Raw genomic sequence first — 16,868 nt, 5'->3', positions numbered from 1 at the left:
TTTGTTTTCCTCGATCAATTTCCTCCCGTTCCTCTTCTCCACACTGTTGCTCCGGTCCTCTCCTAAACCTTCCCCATCTTCATTCTTCACATCACCACTCCGTGTGGATAGAGCCAAGAGCTTATCATCACTAGCTTATTGTTGCTGCCCGTCGACTGATTCGCCTCGAGCTTCACGTTTCAATTCTCCCGCAATGCCTTCAAACTCCACCTCGAAATGCTGACCCGGCCGCCCAGACTTGAGCCAACAACTCCACCGCGGGATGATATTGATGGATCTCGTTCTCAATATCTCCTTGTGGCCACTGGCAGCCCCCAAGGTATCGATTCCCAAGTACAGAGTATGGGGCAGTGGCACGGAGTCCGGATATGACTGAGACCATGAACGGACAATGTCCCCGATTCATGCACCCATTCCGTCATCAAACTTTGCCAGTCCGAAACCTCTCCGACCATCCTCCACGGGAAACTGTCTCCCGCTGACACCGAGTGGTCATTCGCCGCTGCCCGTGTACCTTCGGCCCTGCATCGGTCGGTCACTCCTCGAGTCCTGCTGGTCGATGAAGCCATCGCCATTTTACCACAGCAGTTTGGTGGCTCTTTTCGCCAGTGCGGGAGAGAAGCGGATCTACCGAATTTCAAACGAAGGGCACCCGATTGCGTTCGCTCCCCAAACGCTTGCGTGCGTCTCAATCCCTTGGTAGTATCAAGAGATTGAGAGCGATACGCCATCTTGAATACGGCCGGCCACCGATCGGACACGGGAACAGCACGGATGCCAACGGCGTCTATCTAACGGTAGCCACCCCCGCCGGGCGGCCGAATGGCACGATACATACTGGACCGCACCTGTTGCGACCCGAAGGATGAGCACGCCACTCAAGTCTCGGGCGCAATATCCGTATATGTCCATATTGACAGTCGCTCACGGCGGTACCTGCAAACCTCGGTCTCGTCTGGAGAAGTCCAGCTAGATTGAAAACGAATACCTCGGAATCAAACGCGATAAGGTCCCGGCACTTGCATCAACAAAACGCCAAGGTTCAAACATTGGCATGGCCAATGTTGCCAAGATCCCATTTACACGCTGTCAGTCTCCATTCTTCCCCCTGGTTTGGTTTCCCATCTCGTTGTTGCAAAGCGGTTCTAGGATGGCCCCGACTCAAGCCGTTCTTCCACTGAACAGAGCTCGCTTCTTGATGCTCCAATTTAATTCCCTCATCGGGTCCTTTTGCACTTTTCCCTCTTGCACAGCCTCAATGCCCAGACCTTGGGCGGTTACCTCCTTCTCACCCTTTGGCTCACCTTTGCACCAGCTAGTCTTGCTAATCTCACCCAAGATGAGAGCCTCTCCCCCCGGCACATCATTCTATCTCTCCATCGGAGCTCCTCTCCTGGCTCCTCTCTGTTGGCTCCTTCCCCTCTTGATCACGTCGTGCAAGACTTTTTGTTCTGTTACTTGACCGCCAAGACCAGCATATGCTTCCTGCTGTGATAGTCCAGAAACAAGCGCGCCTTTTTTTCTCCCCTCCTCTGATGCACGTATCATTTGGCTTCTCTCTGGCCAATCCATCCTGTCTCTGTGGGGTCTCGGTTGACTTCATACCCTCTTGACTTGCCAAGAAGGGCATGTCGTTGTGAACACTCGTTCTGCACTGCCACTCTCAAGTCTCGCCGGTCCAAGATTCCAGACAACATCAGCCTATACCTCTAACGCTCTTGAAAACTCTTCTTCCTCATCATCAGTCTCGTCTTGTGTGAGGACTTCTCAAGGTCATCTCAAACATGACGGCTACTCAAGGTTGATTATCCCGCACTACTCTCTTCAACTCCACACGCCATCCGACGGAAAGTAGACTATCGCCTCTCGCCCGGAATCGAACCCCTCCTCTCTGCACTGCCCTCTTGTGCTGTCACCATTCAGCAGGCACGCAGGCTGACTTGACGGCGTCGGTGTACACTTAAGAAACGGAAACTCTCTTCGACGGGGCTAAGGGCGCAGTTACGCCAAGGCTCACGGAAGTCTTCACGCTCAGCGTTTTGGAATTCTTGGTGCGCCTTTGAGGCTCTCTCTACCTGGAAGGAACGCGAAGACACCTCCGTACGCAAGTCGCCTCCTACACAGCCTTGTTGTACAGCTCGTGTGTTGCCCTTCTGCCTTCTTAATACTCTTCAACTCGCCGGAGGTTACACCAACTCCTGCTACCTAGCATCATCATTATTGCAAACAGTTTCTCTTTTCTCTCTCCCTAGAACTCTTTCCTCAACTTCATTTCCACCTCGTCCATGAGAAAGTCATAGCATCAACTCAAGACTACTCTGCATCGGTGCTAATGGCGTCTCTCGCACCACCCCAGTTGCGCGTCGACACCCGCAATTCTCGCGGTAATGACAACGACGACGCGATAACGCCGTCACCTATATCGACGCACTCAAATCCGTTTCTCACGCCGGCAATCAGCGCTGCAACAAGTATGCATTCAACCGCTTTAACGGAAGATCCGGATACAGCTCTTCACCCCGATCCCGGCACGGAAGGCGACTTTGTCGTTGATAATAATCCTTTTGCTTTTAGCCCTGGGCACCTCAACAAACTTCTCAACCCGAAATCTTTGGCAGCTTTTTTCGCGCTTGGCGGCCTGCGCGGTATCGAAAAAGGACTACAGACAGATGTCAAAGCCGGTTTGTCCCAAGATGAGGTGGGCGTTGGGGGCAGAGTAAGCTTCCAGGAGGCCACCGGCCATCAGGAGCCCTCCTTCGCCACATCCGGTGCACAGCCACCAGCCACAGCACACCACGCTGATGCCAATGGTTTCATTGACCGAACCCGAGTTTACGGCAAGAATGTCCTGCCCGCCAAGAAGGCGACACCCTTGTGGAAACTCATGTGGGGTGCATACAACGACAAAGTTATCATTTTGCTTACAGTCGCCGCCGCTATTTCGCTTGCGCTTGGCCTTTACGAAACCTTTGGTGCTGAGCACGACCCTGAGGCAGGTCAGCCGGTTGACTGGGTTGAAGGAGTAGCAATCATTGCTGCTATTTTGATCGTCACCTTGGTTGGATCTTTGAACGACTGGCAGAAGGAGCGAGCCTTTGTCAAGCTCAACGCCAAAAAGGAAGACCGTGAGGTCAAGGTTATTCGATCCGGCAAGTCTTATATGTTGAACGTCGCAGAGATCTTGGTCGGCGATGTTATCCACCTTGAGCCCGGTGATCTCGTTCCCGTGGACGGTATCTTCATCAGCGGCCATGATTTGAAGTGCGACGAGTCCTCGGCGACGGGTGAGTCCGACGCTCTCAAGAAGACGGGCGGTGATGCCGTCTACAACGCCCTGCAATCTGGAAACGCTACCAAGGACCTCGACCCCTTTATCATCTCTGGCGCCAAGGTTCTCGAGGGTGTTGGCACGTTTGTCTGCACATCCGTCGGTACCAACTCTAGCTTTGGAAAGATTATGATGTCGGTACGCACCGAGATGGAGGCAACGCCTTTGCAGAAGAAGCTCGAGGGCCTCGCTATGGCTATTGCCAAGCTTGGTAGCAGTGCTGCCCTTCTCCTTTTTGTCGTCCTCCTCATCCGCTTCCTGGCTGGCTTGGGCTCCAACAACAGCTCTGGCGCCGAGAAGGCTTCCACTTTCATGGATATCTTGATCGTCGCCATCACTATCATCGTCGTTGCCGTCCCAGAAGGACTACCTCTGGCTGTAACATTGGCTTTGGCATTCGCTACCACCCGTCTATTGAAGGAGAACAATCTGGTCCGTATCCTTCGGGCATGCGAGACGATGGGCAACGCCACTACGATTTGCTCCGACAAGACTGGTACTCTGACCACGAACAAGATGACTGTTGTTGCCGGCACGTTCGGATCTGCCAGCTTCTCCAAGTCGGTTGAGGGCGAGAAGACAATCGGCGCCGTCGAGTTTGCTCAATCACTTCCTACAGCTACGAAGAAGCTCATCGTCCAGTCTGTCGCCATCAACTCAACCGCTTTCGAGGGTGAGGAGGAAGGCCAGGCTACATTCATTGGTTCCAAGACCGAGACCGCCCTTCTCCAGTTCGCCAAGGACCACCTCGGTATGCAGGGGCTGGCCGAGACTCGTGCCAACGAGGAAGTTGCGCAAATGATGCCATTCGACTCCAGCAAGAAGTGCATGGGTGCCGTCATCAAGCTATCCGGCAACGATGGGTACCGCCTTGTAGTCAAGGGTGCTTCCGAGATTCTCCTCGGGTACTGCAGCCAACAGGTCAACGTCAACGATCTCTCCATCTCGACTCTGGAGCAGTCCGACCGCCTCAACCTCGAGGCGACGATTGACGCCTACGCCAAGCAGTCTCTCCGCACCATCGCACTCATCTACCAAGACTTTCCTCAATGGCCCCCTCACGGCGTCAACGCCACCATCGAAGGACACGTCGATCTCGGAGACGTCCTCCACGACCTCGTCTTTGCCGGTGTCGTTGGTATCCAGGACCCCGTCCGTCCTGGTGTTCCCGAAGCTGTCCGCAAGGCCAAACACGCTGGTGTTGTCGTTCGCATGGTTACTGGTGACAATGCTGTCACTGCCCAGGCTATTGCCACCGAGTGCGGCATCTTCACCGAGGGTGGTCTCATTATGGAGGGTCCTGTCTTTAGGAAGCTTTCTGTCGAGCAGATGAACGAGATGCTGCCCCGCCTGCAAGTCCTTGCCCGCTCCTCTCCAGAGGACAAGCGCGTCTTGGTCACCCGACTCAAGGCTCTTGGTGAAACCGTGGCCGTCACTGGCGATGGTACTAACGATGCGCCTGCACTCAAGGCAGCTGATGTCGGTTTCTCCATGGGTATTTCCGGTACCGAGGTCGCTAAGGAGGCGTCTTCTATCGTCTTGATGGATGACAACTTCACCTCGATTGTCACGGCCCTGAAGTGGGGAAGAGCAGTGAACGACGCCGTGCAGAAGTTCCTTCAGGTATGCAGACACACATAACCCTTTTCCTATCGATTGAAGCTAACATGATTGTGCCCAGTTCCAAATCACGGTCAACATCACTGCTGTTCTCCTCGCCTTCATCACCGCCGTCTCCGATCCCGACATGGAATCCGTCCTCACCGCCGTCCAGCTCTTGTGGGTCAACCTTATCATGGACACCTTCGCCGCCCTTGCGCTCGCCACGGACCCTCCGACCGAGAAGATCCTCGACCGCCTGCCGCAAGGCAAGAAGGCGCCCCTCATCACCATCAACATGTGGAAGATGATCATCGGCCAGGCAATCTTCCAGCTGACCGCTACTCTCATCCTCCACTTCGCCGGCAACGCCATCTTCGGCTACGATGCCCACAACGAAGACCAGCAGCTGGAGCTCGACTCCATGATCTTCAACACCTTTGTGTGGATGCAAATCTTCAACGAGTTCAACAACCGTCGCTTGGACAACAAGTTCAACATTTTTGAGGGCGTGCACCGCAACTACTTCTTCATCGTCATCAACTGCATCATGGTTGGCGCCCAGGTTGCTATCATCTTTGTCGGTGGTAAGGCCTTCCGCATCACACCCGGCGGTATCAGCGGCGAACACTGGGCCGTCTCCATCGTTCTCGCCTCCGTCTCTCTCCCCATGGCCGTCCTCATCCGTCTCTTCCCCGACCCCTGGTTTGAGAAGGTTGCAAAGACGGTCGGCAGACCCGTTGTTATCGTCTACCGCGCCCTCGGCAGGTTCTTCACCACCATCGGTGCCGCTTTCCGTCGCAAGAAGACTACCGAGGCTGACGCCGTATCCGAGGACGCGGGTGTTTCTTCGGGCTCTGACGACGCCAAGGTTGCTGCGCCCGAGATTGTCATCTCCACCCAGGAGGAGAACATGAACACAAACACCAGAGATATTGAGAAGGCTCAGTGATCAGTCATTATCATTCATGATCCGCTTCTTCACAGACTCTTATTTTTGCATATACTTCCATTCCTCTGTTACATGTTACTAGCTACGATACCATTTAGTGCGGCTTTTTGTTTGGATTTCCATTTCCTTGGCACGATTCTACGACCGGATTCTTTTTTGCGTACGTATATACAACGGGTATTACAACATACACCTTAGTCCAATCTTGTCTTTTGGGGGGCGTTCATGGGGCTCGGGGCACCAAAATTCACGTGTGGAATGGTTCGGCACACTGGGACGGAGGGCAAAACCTGTCATTACGGCATTAGAGAGCGATACTTGCATTATTGGTTACGATATGATACGATAGAATATGTTCGTCACTTGCGGATACGGGACAGTACCCAGTACGATGAACTGAACAGAGCTTTTTTCCACAATGATCATATTCCAGTACTTTTTGGCTTCTAATCGTGAATCTGATCCTTTCTAGCTAATGCTACTTGTATCATGGTCGCCCGCCCCACTACGAACTGCTGCACGGAATATCCGTGGGCGAATCCGTCGTCGAGACCGTGAGGTTGTACACACTCAAACTCTCCGAATGCGGCTCCAACCTCGGTGTACCTTGTGCGTCCTTCAGAACCGTAAACGCCGCGCTTCCGCTAACAAAGACATCGTCAGTATCGTCATCCCAAATTTGAGCATGCAGGATTGGGCGATAACTTACTACGCCTGAGAACAGTTCCCCCCAACATACGTAGTCTGCACCACAATCTCCGCGACAAACGTCTTATCCGTCTCCGTCTCCCCGCCCACCGTGGCGCCGCGGATCAGATGCCACCACGACTTGTTGCCCGTCGGCGGGAGCAGCGACTGCTTGACGCCCAGCATGGCCGTTGCGCCCTCAAACGTCCGTCCCGCGAGGATCATCTTTCCGGAGGCGGGCCAGAAGTTGGTGAACGTTGTGGTGGCGGCTTTGTCTTCTGACGTGCGGTAGTATTCAGAAACGAAGTCGGCGAAGGCGACGTCGACGCCGGCGGAGGGTTTGTAGGGCGCCATGTCGACTGCGGCGACGAGGGCTGCGGAGAGCGGGAGGAGTGTTGAGGGCTTCATTTTGAGGATGCGGTTGCCTGGTTTGCGGTAAAGACTGGGCTTGTTGAAAGAACACGAAGTTAGTTGTTGGATTCTCGAGAGTCAACGAATACTGAAGCTTGTCGTCACGTTCAGGACATTTACCCAGCTCTTTAAAGACCCCGCCTTCGATCACACCAAGTCCGATCTAAAGACCCTCCTGACATGGGTGTATCTCAAAGGACTCAGGCGGTCAGCTCTTCCCCCATCGGCGGCACCGGTCCAGCCGGATGCTCCGAGGAAAAGAAAAGGGGCGGGCGGCGCGGCGTTCTGCGGGAACGGGAGGCCCTGGGAAACCTTCATCCCATGTCCGGCAGGGTGCACCCCAGCTCGGGCCCAGCCTTTTCCCGTATATCTGGGGACAGATTTCCGCTGCTACCGCAGGGAACTTTTGGCGGGCAGTTTCACTGATTAGTCCCGAAAGACACTGATGCTTGCTTATGGATCCCGCAACATCGCCAGATGGTCGTCTATTAAGGTTTAGGACGGACCGGTCAACTTGGGCCGAAATAAGGGGCGAACCGGCCGCGAAAAGTGCAGTGCAGAGCATATTGCCCACTCAAAGAGGCTCTCGCTTTCGCCGTACGAAGTACATAGGGGCCTGGGCGCTTATGCTATCATAATTGTACAATTCGTTCTGTCGCATTAACACCTTTTGTACGAAACGCCGATAGTAGACACAGCCCTGCGTTGACTAAGTTACCCACCTAAACCCGTCGATGTCGGCTATCGAGACGCAGTTCATGTTTCTATAAAATCCCACCGGCTCCATCTTACGAGAGCCTCATTCTCTCTCAAGCAACCTCAAGCATTACCCATTCATTCCAAGCGCGCTCACAAAAGTCACTCTTTCTTTTGTGCCCTGATTGTTTGCACTTCAAGATTCTACAATGCATTTCACCTTTGCTCTCCCCGCCCTCCTCGCCGCGCGCTTCGTCGCGGCGATTGACTTCACAGACTACGACCCGCAGCCCGGCGTGCAGCCCGAGTTCAAGGCCTTCCTCAACGCGTAAGTTGCGCAACAATTTCCCAAACTCCAGTCTCCTCATTTGATGAATGAATGTTGACGTCTGTGATGTGTAGTCTCGTCACTCCCGCAGAAGATCCCACCGCCACGACGGCGTACACCGACTTCTTCACCGCGGACGGCATGCAGACGACGCTGAGCATCCACTGCGTCGGCGCGGATGCCATCACCAAGTGCAAGCAGCGATTCTTGCCTACCGATGGTAGCATGTCTCTTACTGTATGTAGAGTCCCCCTGTTCTCTATGCATATAACCTACATGTATGCAGTATACTCGAACTGTCTTTGGCTAATAAGATGAAACAGCACTTCCCCAACACAACGTTCATTGCAGACAACAACGCGACGGCGACTGTCTACGAGGCTCATGGACGCATTGAGAATAACTTCAAGGCGGGCAACTGCTCGCAAATTTAGTAAGTCAAGCATGAGGCTTGATTCAAAGTACTATGAGTGAGAAAGCATTTTTTTGACCGGACTTTACTTCTAGCTACAAGACGCAGTACACTGTCCTCAAGACAACCGAAGGCGTCGATGCGGCGCCGAATTTGTCCACAAAGCCTGAGCACCAGGTGTACTGGTACCATGACTACTTTGTCAACCCGACGGGGGTGCCTTCCAACATCCCTTGCGATAGCTTGAAGGCGTGATTATGGGAGCTTTCCTCGTTTTGTAGCACGATAGCATAGCGTTATGGCATGTGAATATTTGAATGAAATAGACTACCACTACAAGCCGTCTGGGGTAATGACTTGTGAATTGCGTGTTGACATTGGCGAAACATATTTCGGGTCTACGGGTGTACGGAGTCCTTCATGCTGGACTTGGCCCAGGCTTATTTACAACTCCCGCACTCTTAAAGTGGTTTTGAGTAGGGGGCAAGATCTGAAGGGCCTCGACTCGGCCTTTACACCATACCAGATCCTACATTCATCCAGACCTCACATACTTGCTACAAGATGAATTCAAAGATCTTATGTGCCATTGCAATGGCGCGGGGAGAACTAGTTAATTAAGACTCGCTACAAGTAGTGAGAAGTCTCCCGGATCAATCGGTTGTTTTGTATGGCCAGGTATCCCATGTGCTTCTTCGACTTCCCAAACTATCTCACCGGCTTCACATCGTTGAACTCAAAATCATTACTTTATTTCCGCATCTCCCGCTTCTATGTCTCAAGCAATAGGTTGCTTCACTGTCCCTTGGTTTCCGTCTTCCTTCTGATTCGAAGCTTGACGCCGTTTGGTGGAAACAATGCTTCTGTGAGCCAGTAGTTCTCCGGACGCTTGCCATTGTATTCAGGCGGGAACTCCACGTCATAGTGACCCAGAACGTAGGCAATGATCATCTTCAACTCAAAGTCGATCAGGAATCGACCAGGGCATGCGTGCTTCCCGTGCCCAAAGGGCAGATATTCGGGGCTCGTGGTAACAAAGGTGACCGGGGGCGCCTTCTCGTCCTTTGCGGCCGCATCCTCACGCATACGAGAGAAGCGGAAGGGGTCATATTTCAGCGGGTCTTCCAGCACCTCGCCATCCGTCTGAGCGGGTTGTCCGAGGAAGGAGATGAGGGTCCCCTTGGGGAGGTGATAGCCGTCGGGGGTCTTGAAGCCATCTACCAAGACTTTCCGGAAGACGGCACGTCCGCCAAAGGAGTTGAGGCGTAGGGTCTCTCTGGCGACGCTGTCGGCTTTGACCATCTTGCTCACTTTGGCTTTTGTCCAGTTGTTGTCTCCATCGGCGTACAGTACACGATCAACCTCGTCCCTGAGGGTCGTGATGGTGTTGAACTCGGTGTCTGATCCCAAAATGTTGAGAAGCATATTGGTGGCTTGGATACTAGTTTGATGCATGGATCCGAAGTTGGCTGCGATCAGACGGCGCGTCATCATGTCCAAATCGTTGAACTCCTCTTGGCGGTGGTCCTTGGCGTAACGGGCCATCATCTGCAGGTGATCTTGAGGCTCAACGTGGTCAGGGTCGTCGCGAGCGTACTTCAAAGTCTCGAGACGCTCCTTCCAAAGCGGCTCGAACATCTTCTTGAGTCTGTTGATCTTGCCATGTATCGTAAAGTTGACAGCCCTACCTACGACAGGTCGAAGAACTCGAGGGCTGGCCCCGGAAGCGCCGGCGTTCATGATGAGCTGGTTGATAATATCGAAATTGAGATTGAGGTAGTCTTCGTTACGGCCTACTTTCCGTCAGCTTGAATTCTCTGTGCAGCCGTACATCTGGAGGGTACCTACAAAGGCCCAGGCCTGGGCCGATGGTGAAGCGACTCGCTGCCTGCGCAACGACCATCTTCAACGACTCAAACAGGTCGATTTCCTTCCACTCCGGATTGGTCCCAAACCACTTGTCAAAGGCGGTACCGAGTTCCTCGTTCATGGCGGCGCAGATGTTCTCCAGGATCGCATTCATCTCGGTTTTGACTAGGTGTCCTTGCCAAGCATCCACCACATATCGGTCGTGGCCAAGAGCCCAATGAACCTGATCGACCTCTGCAAAAGCGGTGCTGGGATCGAGCTGGCTTTCCGGCTGTGTCTGAACCCATCGCATCGAGCTCGTGGGCATAATGACCTCATGGCGGAAACCGATACCTGGAATGATTACCGGCTTCCCCTTCTTGGTATACTAGGTCTAAAGTCAGCGAACAGGAGGAGATGCGAAGACCAAGACAGGATTTACGTTATCGTAGGCCTCACGGAACAGACCCTGGCAATCGGTATAGAACCGCAGATACGTGCGGATGCTGAATCGCGTGGCACCATCAGGCTCGCCAATGAGCGGGATGCCCTTCGGGTAAGGGATACTGAAAAATAGTCGGCTGATGATGTACAGCAGGGCCACTGACCCCAGCGCGAGCAAGCCGACGCCTGACAAGCTGGCAACTGGAGGGAGAAGCTGCGATATGGGCGCCATCTTGGTTCGCAAAGCCCGACGGTTACGCTGTCGTGGTGATTGAGCGAGAGAGATGTGGGATGTAGTTCACCACATGTTGCCGGAAATCTGGGCGAAACGTTTGAGCTTTAAAGGGGTCCCTAAATGCTGACAGATTCCATCCCATCTGCTGGCTAGCTAAAGTAAAACATGCTGGTTGGAGCTGTGAGCTGTAGAATTGGAGGCGGGTGGGCCTCACAGGGAAGCCAAACAGGGATGATGGTCCTCTTAGCGCGCCCGTTTCCACGTAGTCAATGGCGGTAATTTGGATGCCTGGGCAAAGCTGGGCTTCATAGGGCTGTCTCGGATCCCGTGGGAGTAATCAAGTATCTTTCGCACTCTGCTGATATGACTCTGTCTGTCTGATGGGCAACATGAGCCTCTTTTTGTCACATCGCATCAATACATGCACGAAGACACAGTACCTATCATGAGTCCAATGGCTCCAACTGGCCGGATCCTTGGTAACGAAGAAATAAGGTTGGTTGATCATGAGCTCTTAGAACACTAACAGCGTACATATCTGTATTAAACACATTGCCTTTGGCTTTGCTTCAATAAGGACAGCAAATGCCTCTTCTCTTTACATATTCGAATCAATATCCATACTGTCTATGGCTGTCCTACCCCAGCAGAGCCTGCCGAGACCCTGATCCTTAGCGCGATGTCAGCTCACAGAGTTCCCACTCCACACCCTAGCGCGTGTAAGCAGCCACTCTACCGTAAAAGGAAATCCGCTTTCTCTCACCTATTATTGGGCGAAGGCGATCTCTCAACGATTGGCTTGATCGGAAGAACGTCGCTTTCCAAATTGCCGGGTTGTCACTGTCAAGATGGCCAGGGGTGATGCAACCTTGTGTCTGACATGCAGCTATTGGGTGACGCAGCATCCTAAGAGACTAAAAAGTCAACATGAGGCTCATTCTCAACCATACATGCATGATAACTAGCAAAAGATGGACGATCTGGGAATCGAACCCAGGACCTACCGCATGCTAAGCGGTCATTATACCACTAAACCAATCGCCCAATCATGATCTAGCCCGGACTTGAACCGGAGACCTTCAGTGGAACAGGAGGAGAGTCTGATGAGATAATCTCGGACTGTTAGACTGACGTGATAACCAACTACACCACCAGACCATCTTGTGATGAAGAGATTGCGGAGTGGATAGCTTCAAGAGTGGCTCCCAGAGTCCCGATGCAGAAGTTCGTGAAGCGAAGAAGATGGTTGGGTACGAGTTGTGGAGAGTTGAAGCTTAGCCAAGCCCTGTCCCAGGGTTCCACAGCTCCGGAAGGTAGGCTTCATTCGAGTGCGGATAGCATGAAGGAGCGGGTAGCTAATTCCCCTACATACATCCTTCAAAGGCAAATCCTGCGGAGAGAACGTCTCTGTCTTGACCCGGATCATATGCAATATTGTGAGCCTGGAACGGCAAATGAAGTCAGCCTCAATTTCCGAAGCGAACATCTCTTTGTTAGAAAGGGAGTAAAAGGACACAAATTGCATCTCCTCAAGAATGGAATTGCGGGGAAATCAATCACGACTCTTGTGTCTGCAGTCCAACGCTGTTAGCAATTGAATACGAAGAGCTCAAATCGCCACTGCACTGCGACTCATTTCCCTTTTCCAAAAGACTCAACAGTACCCAACGTGTCTGAGAGAGAGAGAGAGACTTCATCTGCTTTGGTCATCAGTCGCTCATTCTCAGAGGTATTGGCTATATTCCAACCGCGATTCAAAATGACCTACGTTTGGAGACCACCGTATCCCATCAACTACGAAATGGCGACAGCATATCAGTTCTCCAGTTGTCTCTAACCCTGCTCTTTTATGGATTTTTTGATTGAAGGAAACAAGAGAAATAGGGTCGGATCAACGTATAATTAGCTGTCACCCCTCATAAATGTACGTATTAATGTGCTGGCGCCATTCCGCAGTTGATGGGATATGAGACCGAGACTTATCAGTCAGGCGATTATCAGGACGATAGAATCCCGCTGTATGAGACTTATTGGCTCTTACGATTGGAATGGTCTCGCTCATACGTTTTCAAGCGGGAAACGGGACGTCGTCGTCCATTCCGGGAGTGTTAGTTAGCTTTCAAGCGGCTGAGATTCCGCAAGACTGCGAAGGCTACAACAATCAAATACCAGCATAGGTCTCCTGTGAATCCTCACAGAAGAATCTGTTGTATGTCAAGACCATCAGCAAGATATGGCTAGCCCAACGATGATTAGGTAGAAGGCACTTACACACCATGCAGATTTGGGAATAAACGGTGAAACTTCAAGACGTACTATATATAGCAAACGTTTCCACTGCACAAGTTTACGAGGAATAGTTGAAGATATTGATCGAATCGAAACCGTAAGGAGGAACTATTGCATCTAAATAAAGTCGCCTCCCAAAATGCTTTTGAAACCAACGCTGTATTGAATCATCCCCATCTCTTTCTATCTCGGATATCCTATATCATCTTAACTGCTATCTGAACTGTTGTGTCCCGCAAAACCGTACAAATGCCTACTAATTATTGACGTGCTGTGGTTCGTGGACATACTGGATTGGTGATGGTTAGCGCTAGATTTTGGTTCATGGTAGGCAGTGCATTTACTTACAATGTTCTATGACTTAAGCTCAGCATTTGGTGTTTTATCTTTGATCGTGATCTTGAGCTCTAGCTGATCCTTCACTGAATGGCTCGTGACCGAAATGTCAACATCCATTGAGCTCGGGAATGTGTACGGGTCTGATGGGTCGTCTGAAGGAAAGAACCAATCCTTGGTTGTGGTGCCGTCGTTGTACTTCACTTTCCAGTGGGACCGAATAGGCTTGAAGAAGCCGCGCTCGGGAGACTCAATGCCGATACAAAAAGACGTCAAGGCTTCCAGCTCTTGCCAGCAGAGCATCACGTCGTCGAACCCGCTCTTGCCAAAGTAGCATCCCTTTGTCCACGACATAACTGATTCTCCATCTCTAGGCGTCAAAGTGGCCTGACTGATGTCCTGAATTATCCGGATATCGGGGGACGTCGGTACATTGTGCTGTGTGAGCTCGAAGCTCTTTGACGCCAAGTTGGTGAATGTGAGGGAATGATCGGGACTAATCATTCTAACGTTTGGGTTGTACATCCTAGAGCTTCCGCGCGAAGGGCGCGCGCTTGGGTACTATGTGTTGGGTATATATATCCGTAAGGGTGCAAGAATGGAGTGGTCGCGGCGTCGTCGGGGGTTCTCGCCAAGCGTGGCAGAAAGTCAGTAATGTGGTGGAAGTCCGGATGAAGATGAAAATGGGCGCTGACAGGGGGGCACATTCCATTCATAAGGCAAAGACATGTAAGAAATGGCTTCCCCGAAAACGCCTGAAAATCTGGCAGCTACCAATCGTTGACAAATTCCTGGGGCAAAGCGCTGCTTCCGGTAAGGAACGATACTTGGTTGGCTTACGGTGACGCTCTCGTGGCTTGCCATTGCATTGTCGTTGTTGAATGGATTAGGAATGGTTTATGGATATGATGGGACGGCTGAAAGTGGCAACGACTTTAACCGATTTTGGTTTGGGATGCTTCCGTTTGCGGAATGAGTGCGCTCGTTGCCGTGCCTGTCCAGAGTCGACTCTGGCTTACGCCGGGCCGGAATGCGGAAGTCTCAAGTCATTCACATCATCTCGGCCGATCAGTAATTCTGGTTCTTCCACGCAATCGCGCCGTCACGGGGTTGGTGTGTGTGACGATGTTCTGGTCTATCTCAAGTCCATGAAAAGGTTCTTCTAATGGAGAGATACTGTCGGGGAACCACAGTTGATGGCCGAGTGTTTCCTTTTCTTTAGTTTTCCTACTCATTCTGCCGTTTTCCAAACAAAGATGTGGAATGTTGGGGGGAGCGGCTACGAGCCTCAGCCAGTGCGCATTCCCCGGATTCATTGTTGAGCGAGCCAATACTAGTACGAAGGCGTGGAAGGGTCTCGACCGTTGACTGAAGTCGGGTATACAACTGAGACAAATCTAGGGCCCAAAATTGTCTATTCTTCGCATTGAGAAGCTCCGTCGAGCACACTGGCAATTGCCTTCATATCTTATCGTTTACACAAATGATTGTTGAAATATCTCAAGTCAAATGTGCTATCATTCCTTATGGCTTCGAGATATCTTCTTCTTCAAACATGCATGTTCGGGCCCAGGCTCGTATGAATTATATGGTATTACTCATTCGTTGTGTTGAAGAGCTAAAGGTCATCACGCTTCCAAGCAAGTCCCAAGCTCAGCCAATAAGTCCTCAGCCAAGACATCAATAGCGCCGGTTCTCTCGTCTTCAATGCCGAATGAGAGGAACAAAACATCGTCCAAGAACCCGTGATACCTCTGGTCTTGCCTCTTCCAGCTCATGGAGGTTACATAAAACATGTCGGACCCTCCACCAAGTTTCTCTTCCCGGCCGTGTATCCATATCGGTCTCTTTGACATGGCAAATACCTCGAACGGGGCCTTTTGTCGGAACACCATCACATACGGTTCGTACTCGCTGTGGAACTGATAGAAAGTTTTGTGCTGGAACACCGTAAAGACAAAGGTATTGTCACTAGTGGCTTTGCACGTCGGGTCGCTGCGTTTGCAAAACGTAATGCTCAGCGAGTTCGTCGCCTGGTGTATCGATTCGAGATCCGGCGGGAGCTTCGGCATGTACTTGCTCATGCAAGTCTCGTCCCCGGCAGCCAACGGCCCGAGGTTCGGGCCTACGGAGCCGTCCGCGTTCAACTTCGCAAAGACTCGCTTCGGCGCCACGTCGTGGTGGACGTAGACTGCGCCATCTTCGTCCCAGAACGGAAACCAGTTCTTCTCCATCATGCCCCAAGGCGCAGGCCGCTGGAGCTCCGTTCCCAGACCGAAACCTTGATCCAATGACATCTCGAAGCCCCAGTCTCCGAGAGTTCGGAAGTCCTGCATAAACTGTCCGAAGCAGGCGAATATCGAGTTGGAACCGTATACGATGAACGGGGCTTTGGGTCCGTACAAGACCCGCGCATCGTGGGGCCCAACGTTCATGGCGATGTAGGCCAGTTTCGGTGGGCACTTGTCATCACCGCTCTTCGTGGCTGCGATGGGTAGAACCGTGGGTGCATCGACGCAGACGAGACCTTCCAGGGTGAAGGTGGCATTGCAAGTGATTTCCACATGCTCAGAGTTGTCGTGATTTATTTTCCGCCTTTGCGCAACAATGACATAGGTATTCTCAATGGTGGGATGCGGGATGATATTGGGGTTGATCGCGCCTTCATCGTCAAACCGTATGGCAAAAAACTTCTTGTTGAAAGTTGACGTCGAGAATATTTCATGATGTGTTTGTTTTGATGCAGGCGGATGTTCAGGCGCGCCATCTACAGGTTGTACCTCCGTCGGCACGTCCGAAGGCGCCGGCCGCGAGTGCGGTTTGAGTTCATCGCCTTGTCTCCAATTCGGTGCAAAGATGTGATCGAACCAGGAATTGAACCCCGAAGCAGAGTCTCTGAAGTCGAGACACCGTATACCGACATAAACGAGAAACAAGAAGGGGCCTACGATGAGGATGACGCGCTTGAAGTCTCTAGCTATCATCGCGAGGTGGGAGGACTGTCTGCATGCGCCGAGGTGTCGAGGGACAAGCGACTGGAACGGGCGGCACGTCGAACGTGGGGTCGGAGCATGCAGAGTCAAATGATCAAGCTAGTCCTATTGACAGATAACCTTGCGGTGAATGCGTAGGTAGGCACTTGGAGTGCTCGATTTCGATAGTGAGGTTACGTGAAAGTGCAGGTCTGGGACTTTGGGGGTTGCGCGAAATTTCTCCGCAACATGTGCTGGCCGAGCTCCAGGATGATGGATCACGATTGCATCACAAACGAGAGTCCCAAGGGATGTGGGGGACCTAGGATGC

The 16,868-nt window shown here is 52.2% G+C and overlaps 6 protein-coding genes across 6 annotated transcripts; 2 read left to right on the top strand and 4 right to left on the bottom strand.

Moving 5' to 3' along the window:
• The first annotated feature begins 1,141 nt into the window (after nucleotides 1–1,141).
• On the top strand, nucleotides 1,142–6,286 carry HER10_EVM0012794 (calcium-translocating P-type ATPase). Its single transcript, XM_035482179.1, has 2 exons — nucleotides 1,142–4,951; nucleotides 5,010–6,286. The coding sequence occupies exons 1-2, from the start codon at nucleotides 2,474–2,476 to the stop codon at nucleotides 5,877–5,879; spliced, it is 3,348 nt and encodes a 1,115-aa protein (XP_035331077.1). The 5' UTR covers nucleotides 1,142–2,473; the 3' UTR covers nucleotides 5,880–6,286.
• A 98-nt stretch (nucleotides 6,287–6,384) lies between these two features.
• On the bottom strand, nucleotides 6,385–6,974 carry HER10_EVM0003109 (uncharacterized protein; the record flags this gene model as incomplete). Its single annotated transcript, XM_035472795.1, has 2 exons — nucleotides 6,385–6,523; nucleotides 6,589–6,974. The coding sequence occupies 2 exons, from the start codon at nucleotides 6,972–6,974 to the stop codon at nucleotides 6,385–6,387; spliced, it is 525 nt and encodes a 174-aa protein (XP_035330523.1).
• Nucleotides 6,975–7,882: 908 nt separating this feature from the next.
• On the top strand, nucleotides 7,883–8,668 carry HER10_EVM0009410 (uncharacterized protein; the record flags this gene model as incomplete). The annotated part of the gene is made up of 4 exons (XM_035478898.1): nucleotides 7,883–8,001; nucleotides 8,076–8,238; nucleotides 8,325–8,434; nucleotides 8,509–8,668. 4 exons carry the CDS (start codon nucleotides 7,883–7,885, stop codon nucleotides 8,666–8,668), a joined length of 552 nt encoding a protein of 183 aa, XP_035330894.1.
• Nucleotides 8,669–8,867: 199 nt separating this feature from the next.
• On the bottom strand, nucleotides 8,868–10,989 carry HER10_EVM0002695 (cytochrome P450). Its single transcript, XM_035472397.1, has 3 exons — nucleotides 10,704–10,989; nucleotides 10,262–10,649; nucleotides 8,868–10,206 (listed from the first exon to the last, which is right to left on the bottom strand). The coding sequence occupies exons 1-3, from the start codon at nucleotides 10,935–10,937 to the stop codon at nucleotides 9,209–9,211; spliced, it is 1,620 nt and encodes a 539-aa protein (XP_035330499.1). The 5' UTR covers nucleotides 10,938–10,989; the 3' UTR covers nucleotides 8,868–9,208.
• A 2,285-nt stretch (nucleotides 10,990–13,274) lies between these two features.
• On the bottom strand, nucleotides 13,275–14,243 carry HER10_EVM0011377 (uncharacterized protein). Its single transcript, XM_035480810.1, has one exon. The coding sequence runs from the start codon at nucleotides 14,088–14,090 to the stop codon at nucleotides 13,584–13,586; it is 507 nt and encodes a 168-aa protein (XP_035330995.1). The 5' UTR covers nucleotides 14,091–14,243; the 3' UTR covers nucleotides 13,275–13,583.
• Nucleotides 14,244–15,193: 950 nt separating this feature from the next.
• Nucleotides 15,194–16,707, bottom strand: HER10_EVM0003931 (uncharacterized protein; the record flags this gene model as incomplete). Its single annotated transcript, XM_035473592.1, has 1 exon — nucleotides 15,194–16,707. The coding sequence occupies exon 1, from the start codon at nucleotides 16,547–16,549 to the stop codon at nucleotides 15,194–15,196; it is 1,356 nt and encodes a 451-aa protein (XP_035330575.1). The 5' UTR covers nucleotides 16,550–16,707.
• Nucleotides 16,708–16,868: the final 161 nt, after the last annotated feature.

Source organism: Colletotrichum scovillei, assembly GCF_011075155.1.
Source record: "Colletotrichum scovillei strain TJNH1 chromosome Unknown Contig00008, whole genome shotgun sequence".
Classification (NCBI taxonomy): Eukaryota; Fungi; Ascomycota; class Sordariomycetes; order Glomerellales; family Glomerellaceae; genus Colletotrichum; species Colletotrichum scovillei.
Note: the sequence above shows the minus strand (reverse complement) of the source record. Positions and strands in the feature narration are given on the sequence as shown.

Bases quoted from the DNA above. Each gene is read 5' to 3' on its own strand.
- HER10_EVM0002695 (XM_035472397.1), bottom strand. From the start codon at position 10,937: ATGGCGCCCATATCGCAGCTTCTCCCTCCAGTTGCCAGCTTGTCAGGC. The intron at 10,650-10,703 runs GTAAATCCTGTC...CTTTAGACCTAG, and splicing joins TCCGTGAGGCCTACGATAAC to TATACCAAGAAGGGGAAGCC. The intron at 10,207-10,261 runs GTAGGTACCCTC...GACGGAAAGTAG, and splicing joins CGGCCCAGGCCTGGGCCTTT to GCCGTAACGAAGACTACCTC.
- HER10_EVM0012794 (XM_035482179.1), top strand. From the start codon at position 2,474: ATGCATTCAACCGCTTTAACGGAAGATCCGGATACAGCTCTTCACCCC. The intron at 4,952-5,009 runs GTATGCAGACAC...GATTGTGCCCAG, and splicing joins CCGTGCAGAAGTTCCTTCAG to TTCCAAATCACGGTCAACAT.
- HER10_EVM0011377 (XM_035480810.1), bottom strand. From the start codon at position 14,090: ATGTACAACCCAAACGTTAGAATGATTAGTCCCGATCATTCCCTCACA.